At 39.7% G+C, this 14,381-nt stretch overlaps 1 protein-coding gene and 1 pseudogene across 1 annotated transcript; both read left to right on the top strand.

Moving 5' to 3' along the window:
- Nucleotides 1-1,650: 1,650 nt before the first annotated feature.
- LOC117758836 lies at nt 1,651-8,835 on the top strand (annotated as a pseudogene).
- Nucleotides 7,626-13,314, top strand: cx43 (connexin 43). The gene is made up of 2 exons (XM_034580475.1): nt 7,626-7,782; nt 10,069-13,314. The coding sequence occupies exon 2, from the start codon at nt 10,085-10,087 to the stop codon at nt 11,249-11,251; it is 1,167 nt and encodes a 388-aa protein (XP_034436366.1). The 5' UTR covers nt 7,626-7,782; nt 10,069-10,084; the 3' UTR covers nt 11,252-13,314.
- Nucleotides 13,315-14,381: the final 1,067 nt, after the last annotated feature.

Below are 14,381 nucleotides of genomic sequence, written 5' to 3'. Positions count from 1 at the left end.
TTGGTGGTGATAGGACAATGCACACTGGAGTTATGACAACATCGTGTCCTTTGGCGAAGGATGATCCTTCGCCGCACCTCAATGTTTACACGGTTTGAGGAAATGTCACAATTCTGACCATGGTCCATTGACTTCTCTCAGCTCATTTGAGCTGTATATTGTAAAGCAGCCAGGAGCAGTTCATCAAAGTATAAAACATGTCACTTCCTGTAGCCAGCAGGTGGCGCTGTGATTTTAAGCCATGATTTCTGTTTAGATGTCATCAGGCCGGGATTCTTGTCTTACATGTCTAGTTTGGACTCGATTGGACAAAATATGTCCGAGATACAGAACCTCATGTTTTGATGGCGTGTCATCAAAATGCTACGCCACGCCACGGTCACACCGTGTGATGAAATCAAATATACTGAGGTAGTTCATATCTCCATCTTGTTGAGATGACATTCCCAGAAGTTGAAGTTGATCTGATGAAAGCCCTGGGACAAGTTCGTCAGAGTAAAATTGTAGAAAATGGCCAAAATGGCAACCAAAGCCAAAATGGCGGGCTTCCTGTTTGGTCTAGCATATCTATCCAAGAGACTTTTTTGTTTGTCATGAAAAGACACATGTCCCTATCGATTTTTGTACATGTCGGCCAATCGTAGTGCCGGGGCTGCCCTTTAGGGGGCGCTAGTCAGTTATTTTGCCACGCCCATTCCTCAAAACCTTATGAATGTCTGCAGGGGGGGGGCTGTTGCTACACAAATGTAGTTTGAGGGAGGTTGAACCTCGAACACTGAAATTTATAGCCATTTCGTGTGTCATGGCGAGTTGATGAACTTTGACGCAACGCCACTAATATGGCGTTTGACAAAAAGTCACAGTAATCTTATGCCTACATTATCAATGTCTTGAGACCCGTTTGATACAGTTTGACATGGTTGCGCTAAGTAGATGAGGAGGAATACTTCCAAGTGTAAGACGTTTCAAAAACAAGACATTTCCTGTTTCCACCAGGGGGCACTGTGATTTTAAGTCATGATTTCTGTGTAGATGTCATCAGGCCGGGACTCTTGTCTTACATGTCTAGTTTGGACTCGATTGGACCAAATATGTCTGAGATACAGAACCTCGTGTTTTGATGGCGTGTAATCAAACTTTGACGCCATGACGCGGTCACACCGTGTGACGAAAAATTGATCTTTGAGGTAGTTTTTATCTCCATCTTGTTGTGATGACACACATCTCCATATGAAGTTGATCTGATGAAAGCCCTGGGACAAGTTCGTCAAAATAAAAATGTGGAAAATGGGCAATATGGCCACTAAAGTCAAAATGGCGGGCTTCCTGTTGCTTTTTTCCAATTGCACCTCTGACATTTTTTGTTTGTCTGGTCATGATACACATGGGCTACAATTTTTGTGAAGATCGGTGAAAGCTAACTGAGGGGCTTTTCCTTAGATGGCGCTGTTGAGCCATTTTTCCACGCCCATTTCAAATTACTCCAGAATACAATTACTTTTTGGGGTTTTGAATTTTTTTGGAACCTTTGTAACAATTTGAGCATGTCTAGGCCCTGAAAAAGCCCCAAAAGGGAAATACAAATCCTTCGAAATACAATAGGCGTCGGTGCTCGGGCCCTAATAATTGTTGTGCTACTTAAATTTATTTTACAACCCACAATTGTAAGTTTGTTTTCTGTGTGTTTCTCCCTCACTTCAGATGTTTGTCTCCAGCCATGGGTGACTGGTCTTACCTGTCCTCACTGCTAGATAAGGTCCAGTCTCACTCCACTTTAGTGGGGAAGATCTGGATGAGTATTCTCTTCCTGTTCAGGACCTTTGTTTTAGGTGCTGCTGCAGACAGTCTGGAGGAGATTAAGTGTGAGAGTTCTACTGTGACTCCCTGGAGCCAGATGCACACACGCCTGCTCCAACTGGATGTTCCCAATATCCTATATTCATTATTGAGTACTGAGGATCACCTTTGTGTCTACACCCACGCTGACCTACCTAGGCCATGCTGTCCACATCATCCACAAAGAAAATATTTCCTGAAGAAAAATGTACTTTCTTGATTCTTGTTGTTCTGGGTTTGTACCCTCATGGTTGATGCACTTATTGTAAGTCGCTGTGGATAAAAGCGTCAGCTAAATGAAATGTAATGTAATGTAAAAAAAGAGGATGATGGCATAACTTTAGGGCAGGTCTGATAGAGGTGCACTGAAGAAACCCAAGTAAACAGATAACAGAGGGAAGGTGAAGATTAAAGGCATCTTTCTCTATACCTACAAGACCCAGCTGGAGGTGGGATTCAGTGTGGGCCAGTTCTACATCCTTGGCCCTATGTTTATGGTCTCTTACTTCCACTGTACTATGTCTCCACCTTGTGCCCAGTGTAATTTTTCTCGTCCCACAGAGAAGAGGGTCTTCATCATCTTCATGCTTATAGTCTCAGGCATTTCAGATCTTTTAAACATAATCAAGATCATCTACCTGCGCTGTAACAACAGGAGAGACACCAGGAAACAGTTTCTACATCAGGAGCATGCACTTAGTTTACAGCAGTACCCATTTAACCCAGGTTTAAAGGACAAAAGCAGCCAGTCCAGAGGCTTCCCACTGTCGCCTTTAAGGCCATCCATAATCTCGCTCCTCCATACCTCTCCGAACTCCTGCACATTGACACACCCTCCTGCACCCTCAGGTCTTCTTCTTAACATCCACCTCACTGTAACACCTGCCCGTTTGACAATCATGGGATCTATAGCCTTCAGCAGCTCTGCTTCTCGCCTCTAGAACTCCCTCCCACCAGATGTTTGTCACATTGATTCTCTCTCTCCATTTTTAGATCCCATCTAAAAACTCATCATTTTAAACAGGCATATTCAATTTGATTGTCTTCCATTTTGCAAAACTACATGTTCATTTTATTTATGTTTTTGATACATTGTTTTTTGTTGATGTGTTTTTATCTCTGCCTTTTAAGGTGACCTTGAGTGCCTATAAATAAAATATATTATTATTATTAAAATGTTAAAGCTGCATAGGAAATGAACAAAAAAATGTGAAATATGATTAGGACATTACATACACACTTCTCAAAAAAATTAAGGGAACATTTAATCTTATATTTAAACTTCAGGGATATCAAAATGTCCATTTAGGAAGCACAAGTGATTGTGAATCCATTTCACCTTCTTTGGTGCAAATGAAAGTGACAACAGGTGCAATGGAGAGGCAAAAGCAAGACAACCCCCAAAAGGGGAATGGTTTTACATGTGGTGGCCACAGACAGCTGCTCTCTCCTTGTCCTTCGTGACTGATTATTCTCTAGTTTTGTGATCTGCTAGTATCCTTCTCACTACTGGTAGCATGAGGTCGAACCTGCAGCCAAATCAGGTTGCACAGGCAGTCCAGCACCTCCAGGATGGCAGATTCATACAGGCGGTCGCAATAAGGTTTGCTGTGTCTCCCAACACAGTTTAAAGAGCATAGAGGAGATACCAGGAGACCGGCTGTTACACAAGAAAAGCTAGATGGGGCCGTAGAAGGGCATCAACCCAGCAGCAGGACCGGCATCTGCTCCTCTGTGCGAGGAGGAACAGGAGGAGCACTGCCAGAGCCCGACAAAATAACCTCCAGCAGGCTACTGGTGTGCATGTTTCTGACCAAACTGTCCAGAAACAGACTCCATGAGGATGGCATGACCAGCACCGTGCAGCTCACCAGAGAACACCAGAATTGGCAAGTCCGCCACTGGCGCACTGTTCTCTTCACAGATGAGAGCAGGTTCACACTGAGCACATGTGACAGTCGTCTGGAGACACCGTGGTGAAAGTTATCGTGCGTGTAACATCATCTAGCATGACCATTTTGGTGGGGCTTCAGTGATGGTCTGGGACACCATCCACCAACTCATCAGGAGCATGCCCAGATGTTGTTGAGAGTGCATACAGCTGCATACAGGCACACCTCTGCACGCGTTAGTTTATGTGTTGCCGTCATGAAATCACGCAGCCTGTGATTGAAATTTTTTACTTTGATTTTCGGTGTGGTTTTGAATCCAGCCCTTAAGGGGTTGATGATTTTGGTTTCCCATGACCATTGTGACGTCCTTTTGTTCTCAACAAATTATAAAATTGACATCAGTTAAGATTTTCTAATTGAATAATTCGTGATTTAAGCATCTTTTTGCATCTCTTCAGGCATTGTGACATTAAAACAGAAGGATATCTATTATAATTCATTTAAATATGATATGATTGTAGGTATATGGGTGGGATACATTGGTTACAATTATTGAAGTTCTGTAATTGGGGAAATATGCATTTAGGGACTACCTGAAGTAAAAAAAGATAAAATAAAGAGATGGATCATATGAGTTGCATCTGTCAGACAGGAGTTAAGGGTAAATGCAGTCCCCGTCTGTTTAAACTGATAACTACCACATAATAAGTTAGCTCTCTAGGATAGAGATGATCTGAAACACAGAAGAGTGGCTGTCCTCTGCGGTCTGCAACCATTGGTTTCACGTAACATGTGAAGAAGACAATTAGGTGATCGATGATGATGGGTCTCTCAACTGCAAGGACTGTTTGTTTCCTGAGTAGCCCAAATAGACACTGAATTAATAATCTGTTATTGTTGCTTGCTGAATTTTAATGATTTATAAATGAATATTTTCTTTAGGATGACTTTTACATGTTAATATGAATTAATGACAATAATAATAATAACAATATACATTTTGTTAGGCTTTTTTACATAAAATTTAAAAAAAATTGGCAATATTGAGCTTGGCATACAAAAAGTGAAAGAAGGTGATTTAGTTGTTTTTTTTAAAGCCTAATACAAGTGTCCCAGATTACCAAGTGACCTGTCCAAGACTATTAAATTCAGGCAGAATTGTCTTTTTTGGCATAAAGAACACAAACAGCTGTGCCATGTCTCCTCTGGGTACGGTATCCTAATTAGAAAACATATTCAGGATTATAGAAAGTTATATAATATGTTGATCTAATGTGTAAAGCAGATATCGGAACAAACTGTAAAAGTCAAAATTGCTAAAATTTTCCCAGATTACTGGAATTTTCTTACAAATAATGGATAGTATATAAGTATACCGGCAAATGGAACATACTACAACTTTGGTGGTTGTTACTGATCCTGTTGGGCAGTGTTCAAGTACTTGAACAGAACTAGCCTAGAAGTCATAGACTTCTTAGTTACCACACAGAGAGCATGTAGTGTTAATTATTAGTAACTGTCATAGAGATTTTTTATTATCATACTGATTTGAAGAAGCTAAGTCTTCATTAGAGAAGGTTCACTTCTTCATGTGTGTGTGAATGAGGTGAAAATGTATGTGCATGGTCGACAGTCAAACTCATGCGGGTGTGTCAGTAAAACACCAGGGGGCAGTGTCGTATTAAACAGACGATGAAATGAAGGCCACCAATGTTTTGCCAACTAGTTAGGATTTATTTTGTGTGAAATACAATAATATCAGTAGGGACTACAGCAAGTTCACAAGCTCCGCCTCCTACACGAACCCCTCTCCTTAGCATTTCCTACTGTCGTCTGTGCATGTCTACCTCCACAACAACTGCATATGGTTTCCTGTACAATAAATAATCCTAAATCGTATTTTATGTATTATTATGACATTTTAAATATGGACATGACTACAGTATAGAAAATATACTTCATGAATATGAAAATAAAAAATAAATTTACAGAGAAAAATAACACATGGGTAGCTCACATAAGTCGGTGACCATAACATCAATACAGCAACTTAACAAGTTCTAGCTTCTACATGTATATCTTCAAAAGAGAAAACAAACAATGGATGTGTGAGAAACCATCCTCGCACTTCATTTAGCCTTGCTGAATATTAGTGGAATAGTTACACAGACCTCCTGTCCACAATTGAAAAATAAATGGCTGGAATGGCTGTGTGAACAAATTTCCCCCCCAGACAATTAAGTCTAAAAATTAAGCTCCCCAAAAGATATTTTAACAGTTACAAAATATGAACAGAAATAGGTTTTTGGTAATATATAAATCTAATAAATTAGTTCATGGGTGGCATCTGCACATCTGTGTAGTGTGCAAGAAAAACAAAAAGCAATTTTGTTCATTTCCCCAGTCAACACTGGCTGTGAAGCGAGCCCCTGCCCCCAAGCTACATGCTACTGTCACACATTTGCACATTCAAATGTCATTAATTTGATAAATATGAACTAAAAGATTGGTTAAATACACAAAGAACAGAGACAAAACAGCACTTGTTAATCAGTCAGACAGTGGATTGTGTCTGTCTCTGTCTGTTATTGCTAGAGTTTTGTGCAGTCCAACCTGCTTCAACTAGAGAGCTAACAGTGTGTGAATGTGTGTGTGTGTGTGTGTGTGTGTGAGAGAGAGAGAGAGATCTTGGTCCCCCTGTTAACTCATGTTGTACCATGTTATACTGGGTAATACATGTAGCAAGCTCCCATGCATAAACCGACCTTGCATAAATGCCATCTCTAGGTGGTGCTGTGTACTTGTCAATTGCAGTAAGACAAGCAGAATATTCAAAACTTCAGCAGTGGTGCATTGTGAATGTGATGTGATGATAAGCCTTCAAGGACATCATATTGATTCATATTAAAATAGATAGTATCAGAAGAAACTACTCTCACAGGGCTTTGAAAAACAATCTTAGGAGCAGTCTAATATATTAAAGAAAAATGATACAAAAATAACAACACTACAGGATTACATTATAAGAGCTACACAATATCACATGCAATATATGAAAGTACGAAGCATTAAAAAGCACATTCAAATTAAACTTTCAAAATAAACTGTGTATTGTTATACATATAACAATAACGCTTCAGCCATGTATCAAAGTCATTTTCTCTTCCACGAGAGGAGATGTGACTTGTTCTTCTTCAAACTGTTTGTTGCAGTTTTGCTCGTTTCAGGTGAATGAATGGATGAAGAAAGAACAACAGCAGTAACAGAAACAATAAGACTTCATGATGAAAGTCTGACATCCACTGAGGCAAAAGTTTGTTTGACTCGATTCTCAGACTCATTTACTGGTTAATCAAAACTCCATGTCATTCAAGATATATATCAATTGAATCCTGAATTTTTACATTTTACTGAAGCAAATGCACATTGATCAACTAAACATGGTATAAGAGAAGAAATAGGCTGATATCTGTGATGGCTTCAAGTGTAAGATGATCTGTGGAGGAGGAGCTGATGTGAACCACTGACACATCATATTTGAAATGAAACCTGCACTTTAGCTGTAAGACACGCGGAGTGCATGGTTCACAAGTATAATGACAGAAAATGGAAATAGCCCTACTTATGTAAAGTAAGGTACCGGAAAAGTCCACATAAGTGAATTTCGTTCCTTTACTGATCAGACATATGAAGTTCATATATTTCTCATAACAGATATACTTTCGTCTCTCTCTCTCTCTCTCTCTCTCACACACACACACACACACGCACGCACGCGCGCGGGCGCACACACACACACACACACACACGCACGCACGCGCGCGGGCGCACACACACACACACACGCACGCACGCACACACAAACAGGGTCTTGACGTAGAGATCAGGTGACTGGAACTTCTCTGACTCTTATAAGGGAAGTTTGACAAGTTGGACTCAGTCTCTCAGCTGCTGGTCCCATACCTAGATCTGAACATCGTCAGGCTGTTTCGGTTCCTACAACTGGCGGAAAAAGTCCTGGTGGGCCCTCTGCTGTCTCTCTTCAACTCTGCGGGTAGGTTACTAAGTATTTGTGTTGGACAGTGAGAAAAGACGCTTCTCCCTGTGTCCCAGAGAAAAGAGTCAGAAAAGTTCCGGTGCGCTTCACAATACATGCAGTGCAGCTTCTCATTGTTCAGAGACAGGGGCTCTCATCCAGAAGAAGCAAAGTGTGCTGAATGATAGAGAAAATATTTGATCTTATTTAATAAGGTTTTATTCTTTTTTTGGATGAAATCCTGAAACATGTTACGTTTAGTATTTTTTCTATCCAAAGCTGGTTGCTGTTGTGCTGCATTTGTGCTGTAACTGGACTTTTAATAAAGGTTCTGGTTTACATTCAAATACACGTTTCTCTTAAAATACCTGCTGATCAGCCCCATGACACCAGGGAGAGTTTAAACTGCCGTGTTCAGTAATGTGGAAATATTGTGACCCTCAAGTGGCTCATTGTGCTGGGCTCTATTGTTCTGCTTTGTCTTGTTCAGTTCCACCAAACAGACACACTCAAGTAGAAAATGGCGGGATGTTCTCAGTCTAATAATCATTTTTCAACTTTTACTCATCATATTTCACCCTTCAGATCCATAAACCGCAGGCAAACAAATAATCTGTATATTTTCCAGGTCACGGGATTCAGTGTACATAGTTTATCACAAGATAAGTGGGAGCACATGCAGTTAGTTTGGCACCGTGTGGGTCGGACTGGAGGTTCCTACTTATCCACATTAATGTCCCTGCTCTCTGATCTAACTGTCTTCATGTGTGTCTATTGCAGCCTTTTGTTCTTTTCCTCATATGTTCTGCTCAAACTTTGTAAGAGCTCTTCAAAGCTTTTTTCATCTCTAACCCTTATCAGATCCTTGATTTCAAATTGAACTGTTGAGCTGTGATGTTAGAGTGAAACATAGATTCAATCTTTTGTTATAATTTTTTTTCCAATCTGTGGTTTGTCATTCAGTTCAAACTGCGCTCTGCTGGACCCACTGGTAACTGCTTAGAGATGACCCAGAAAGCCCCCAAAGACTCCACCTTTAAGGACCTCTCCTTTGATACAGATTATAACTGATCCATTTATTTTACAGGTTTTTGTACATTGTGTTTTGTTAGTTCATATTAATAAGTGAACAGTATTATTTTTTGATCTGCGGCTTAAAAACTTGTGTTGACACTGTTTCTTTGACAGGCCAGTCTGTCGAAGCTTTGGACTTAACTGCGTCACACTGGTCAACGGGAACTCAGCTGATTCCATACTTAAGTCAATAGGCAGATTTTCCCACAGGAAATGTACTGTGTATCTGCAGGATGTCTCTGTAGGGACTGAGGAAAGAAGCTCAACACTGGCCTTACTGAATAGATTTAGCCGGAGTGTCTGTTCAGCCACAAACACTTCTTCTGGGAAGCTTGGCTAAGACATTAGCATTCATTAGATTTTCTGGTGTTCTCTGAGACCTGCCCAGCAGGTCGGTCTGATGATGATCTCTGCGTCTGCTAGGAGCTTAAAACTTTGGTATTTGAAGCAGATACTTAAGTCTCTGCAAAGTAAGAATAACAGCAGAGGGTTGAAGACTGATAGAAGTTGTTAACATGTACAAACTGATGCACATATTAAAAAGATTGGCCTAAAAGTTATGCAAGACAACGGTTTGCAGGTATTCTCATTTGAAATAGTTTGAATGGTTGAGAAAAAGGTTTAGCAGTGCAGAAGAAAAGGACTGTAAACATCTCATGTGACAGAGATATGGGTTGCTATGAGGAACACTGACCAGACTGACGACTGCTCAAGATTGAGAAGCCTATAGGTATTATAGGTTATTTTAAGATGTTACATTTTGCAGGGATTTGAATTTAGAAATGAACATCATTTGATCGTACATTTTTCCTCCATGTAACTTTTTACCATCAGTTTTCACTGGAAAACTGCCTTGCATAAATCATTTTGCTGATGTGAGGATTTTGATGGGAATAAAGGTTGTTTGTATTTGCTCTATCACCTCAATGTTTCAAAGTTTCAGTTCATATTTTCACATCATTACATTGATCTAACAGGCAGTGTTGCATAAACTGCAAAAAATATCCTCTCTGTTCCTGCACTCAGTAATTTGATTAGCTTGAAATTTCTACTTTTGTCTACTGCAATAACAATGCTGTTTAATCACATAATGCAACCAAAACAATGAAATGTTAAGACTGCTGAAGATGTCAATCTTCCCTGAAGGCCCAAAGTAATGTTAGGAGCATAGTTGATAGTATGTGTATATTATTGCTCAACAGTATAATAGTGTCCTCTTTTTCTCACCAGCAAACAACCATTGAGAATGGGTGACTGGAGTGCTCTGGGTCGTCTGCTGGACAAGGTCCAGGCCTACTCTACTGCTGGGGGAAAGGTGTGGTTGTCGGTCCTCTTTATCTTCAGGATCCTGGTCCTTGGTACTGCAGTGGAATCAGCCTGGGGAGATGAGCAGTCTGCCTTCAGATGTAACACTCTGCAGCCTGGTTGTGACAATGTCTGCTACGACAAATCCTTCCCCATCTCTCACGTTCGCCTCTGGGTCCTACAGATCATCTTTGTGTCAACGCCCACACTCCTCTACCTGGCTCATGTCTTCTATCTGAATAGGAAAGAACAGAAACTTAATAGGAAGGAGGATGAGCTTAAAGCAGTGCAAAATGATGGAGGTGATGTTGACATACCACTGAAGAAAATTGAGTTAAAAAAGCTTAAGTATGGCATTGAGGAGCATGGCAAAGTGAAGATGAAGGGGGCTCTGCTCAGAACCTATATAGTCAGTATTTTCTTCAAATCCTCATTCGAGGTGGGTTTCCTGCTTATCCAGTGGTACATGTATGGTTTCACCCTCTCTGCAGTCTACACCTGTGAGAGGTCCCCATGCCCACAGAAGGTGGAGTGTTTCCTTTCCCGACCCACAGAGAAGACTGTCTTCATCATTTTCATGCTGGTGGTATCCATGGTGTCCCTGCTGCTCAACATCATTGAGCTTTTTTATGTGTTTTATAAGAGGATCAAAGATCGTGTGAAGGGCAAACAGCCGCCCATTCTCTACCCAAGTGGAGGCACCATGAGCCCCACCCCTAAAGACCTGTCCACCACCAAGTATGCTTACTATAACGGCTGTTCTTCCCCAACTGCCCCACTCTCCCCCATGTCCCCCCCAGGCTACAAGTTGGCCACAGGGGAGAGGGGAACCGGCTCATGTCGTAATTATAATAAGCAGGCCAATGAGCAGAACTGGGCCAATTACTCCACAGAGCAGAACCGGCTTGGCCAAAATGGTGGAGGCAGCACTATTTCAAATTCCCATGCACAAGCCTTTGACTTCCCTGATGATACCCACGAGCATAAGAAACTGTCGTCATCAGCAGGACATGAGCTGCAGCCGTTAGCTTTGATGGACGCCAGGCCCTGTAGCCGGGCCAGCAGCAGGATGAGCAGCCGAGCCAGGCCAGATGACCTGGACGTGTAAGCCCTTGTTCTTCCTCCTCCCACTTCCAGCCAGATAATCAGGAAACACTCAATCACATAGGTTCATACTAGAGGTAGAATTAACCTTAACCACTGTCATTAGCATAGAGAGATTCTTAGTCAATCAAATACACATTAAGATTTATTATTTACCACTGTAAGAGTCAATATTTGTTCAGTAACTTTTACCACAACATTTTAGTGGAGCTAACCCAGCTGTAAGAGAACAGAACCGCTTCAGGAATGGTGCAGTCCAACATAGGCACTCCATAGAACCAGCCACTGATCACTTCAACCCATACCCAGTTTACCCAGTATAAATCTGAAACTCCTAAATCAGCTTTATAACCCAAACCATGTAATTTGTCCATTCTGACCACAGGCTGCAACCAGTTTGGTCTAACAATATAACTGAATTGTTTTTAGTTCTCTCCAAAATAACCCATATGAAAGTTTTTTTGTCTTATCACCCTGTGGTTAAGTAACTAAAACTACCTAGTTGAGTTTTTAGAAGGATGTCTTTTATGGTTGAAAACAAATGATGAGTTTTGCCAATAAATAAAAGATAGGATATAAAGTGTCCAGTGTAGAATTTCTGCTGAATGATGTCACCTTAGAGATGACAGACAGTTTCTCGTACATCACAGCAGGTCTCTCCTGGGTAACATTTAAACATAGGTCAGGTAAGGACAGTCCCTTGCTTATATACTGTTTAAACCTGTGTGATCAAGTGCCTCTACTGATATTGTTTGATGGTCTCAGCCAGCTCTTACAGTTTGCTTCTGGAATTAAGAGAAGTGTATATATAAATCAACATTATTAATATTTTTGTTCGAACGTATGTCCTAACTGTCTTAACCCAGTTCTCAATTAAAATCACATGTTAGTCTCTGAATTCACAACAAAGACAGGACTCATGTGTTGAAAAATGTGTTTAGCATTCGGCTCAACCTTTGCATGTAAGTCAGAGTTTTGAGGATAATGATTTATATCAGTTGTAGTGAATATTTATTTCTTGCCATCTATAGGACGCATACTACTAGGAAGAATTGACTACTATCCAGTTTCTCATACTGACATAAAACATCAACATCAACTTCCCAACAACTGTATATTTATTGACAGTAAACAAAATGATGTTTTTTTTTATTTTATTAGTAACTTGGACTGTTGTTTCCTGATAAACTTTGAATTTATGTGGTCTTATGTCTTCATTTTTTTTGTTTTATATGTCGTTTGCGAGTGCGAGAGAGGGAGGGCTAAGGGTTCAGTCTTCTGTTGAAAGTAAACTCATCTGCTTGTATATGGTCTCCATCAAGAAGACCTTATAAGTGTCATTAATCCAACATGTGTGTTCTCTTTTTTCATCATTTATGAGTATTGGAGAAAGACAGTAGAATGATTATCTGTGCTTTACATTTTATGAATGAATAATTTCTTCATTCTGTAGGTAATGTTTTGATTTCAGACTGTTGTTACCCTTGCTGCTTGAGAAATAGATATTTAGTACTGTACATCAAGCTAATTGTGTCACTATAAAAATGTGAGTTTTTAGAAGATAGATCTGGACTAATATTTAGTCACACATATCAAAACATATGCCAATGTAGCTTCACAACTACACAACAGTAGGATAATTCTCAATTTGGGCTTCCTTTCTCTTTAGTGTCATTTTTTAAATTGTCAATTGTGCATCACTTTGTCGGTACTTACATATGTCATGGATTTTCAGCTACAATGGCATTTGCACTGAGATGTAATATGATGCACACAGTAAGTGTTAAGAGTTTTCTGATACACATGTTACTAATTTATTTTATAACACAAAATCACTACAGTGCATAATATCAGACATCTGACACCAGTGGTTTCATTGACTGGTTCTGTAAGAGATGTCTTCTATTGATAGAACATGAGCAATAGTCATTTGCTGCAGTTATTCAGACAATGCTAATCCATGGGGATCCACTGTTGTACAGTGTAAGTGCATGATAGCAACCCATTAAAACCCATTACTTGTACCTGTGAAGAGCAATTTTAACCAATAAATATTTTCTTTCTTAATTACTGATTGCTTGGCTTCATTTCAAGTCATTCATCATCATCACTGGGGTTTGAGTGAACTTCCAGTCAGTGTTAATTTACCTAATTTTGATTTAGGTTAAGGCTGTCTTAATCATTTTTCCATGTTCCATGTTTCGGTATTGACAGTTACAGGAGTTAGAGTTCGAAAAGAAGGCACTGCTGACCTGTTAGTAGCAGATGGTAATGTTTCTATAATTTATATACATGGTGAGATGTATGCAACAAATTCATTTGTTCTCTCTTAACTCTGTTTGAATAGAGCTGCTCACAGTCTTTACTGCTCTGCATACAGTACTATTATTATTCTAGTATTATTCATTTGAAGGGCTTAACTTGAGACAAGCAGCAAAACATTTTATTCAGCAGGATCCAACAACATTTTAAGCTCTCTTAAAAGATAACTTCTTTGTTTTGCTCTAAACTTCATTGTAGAGGAAAGGTCATCAGCAGATCCGTTTTGTTGGTTGAATTAACACTGCAGTTAAAACAGACACAACCCTTTTTGACATCTTATGACATCTTAGATAAGAAAATATCTATAACACATCATTTTTGTGGTCCTTTTCAGATTATACTGTGATCTAGTTTACAATAAAATACTGATTGAAGTTTAAAGATAGAAGTTCAATTTTAACAGCCTTTTGATTCTGTATAATTCATTTGCCTAATCACAGCACATTAGTGAATGGTAAACAGTCAAAATTTAGATCGTGCTTTTCTGGTCTTATTGACCGCTCGAGTGCAGATTCACATAGACATTCATATGCAGAACTTTTTTATTTCACACACACCATTCACACACTGCTGGCACAGCCACCAGTGCTTTAATTTATAAAATTAGGTGTACTATGTATTTTCTATTTAAATATGAAATATTAACTGAAGTGCATTTAACTACTAAGGCAAATATACTGATGTATACTCTAATTTATAGAGACTGTCATGTATAGTCCTCTGTGCTGAATCTTTACTTTGCACTTTGATACTTTTTGCTGACTTAACTATTATAACATTTATGGTGAATTGCTTATTGTGCTTGAAACAGA

The sequence above is a fragment of the Hippoglossus hippoglossus genome, chromosome 24, assembly GCF_009819705.1.
Source record: "Hippoglossus hippoglossus isolate fHipHip1 chromosome 24, fHipHip1.pri, whole genome shotgun sequence".
NCBI classification, from domain to species: Eukaryota; Metazoa; Chordata; class Actinopteri; order Pleuronectiformes; family Pleuronectidae; genus Hippoglossus; species Hippoglossus hippoglossus.
Note: the sequence above shows the minus strand (reverse complement) of the source record. Positions and strands in the feature narration are given on the sequence as shown.

What these genes read in the sequence shown, in the direction of transcription:
- cx43 (XM_034580475.1), top strand. Translation starts at nt 10,085, where the DNA reads ATGGGTGACTGGAGTGCTCTGGGTCGTCTGCTGGACAAGGTCCAGGCC.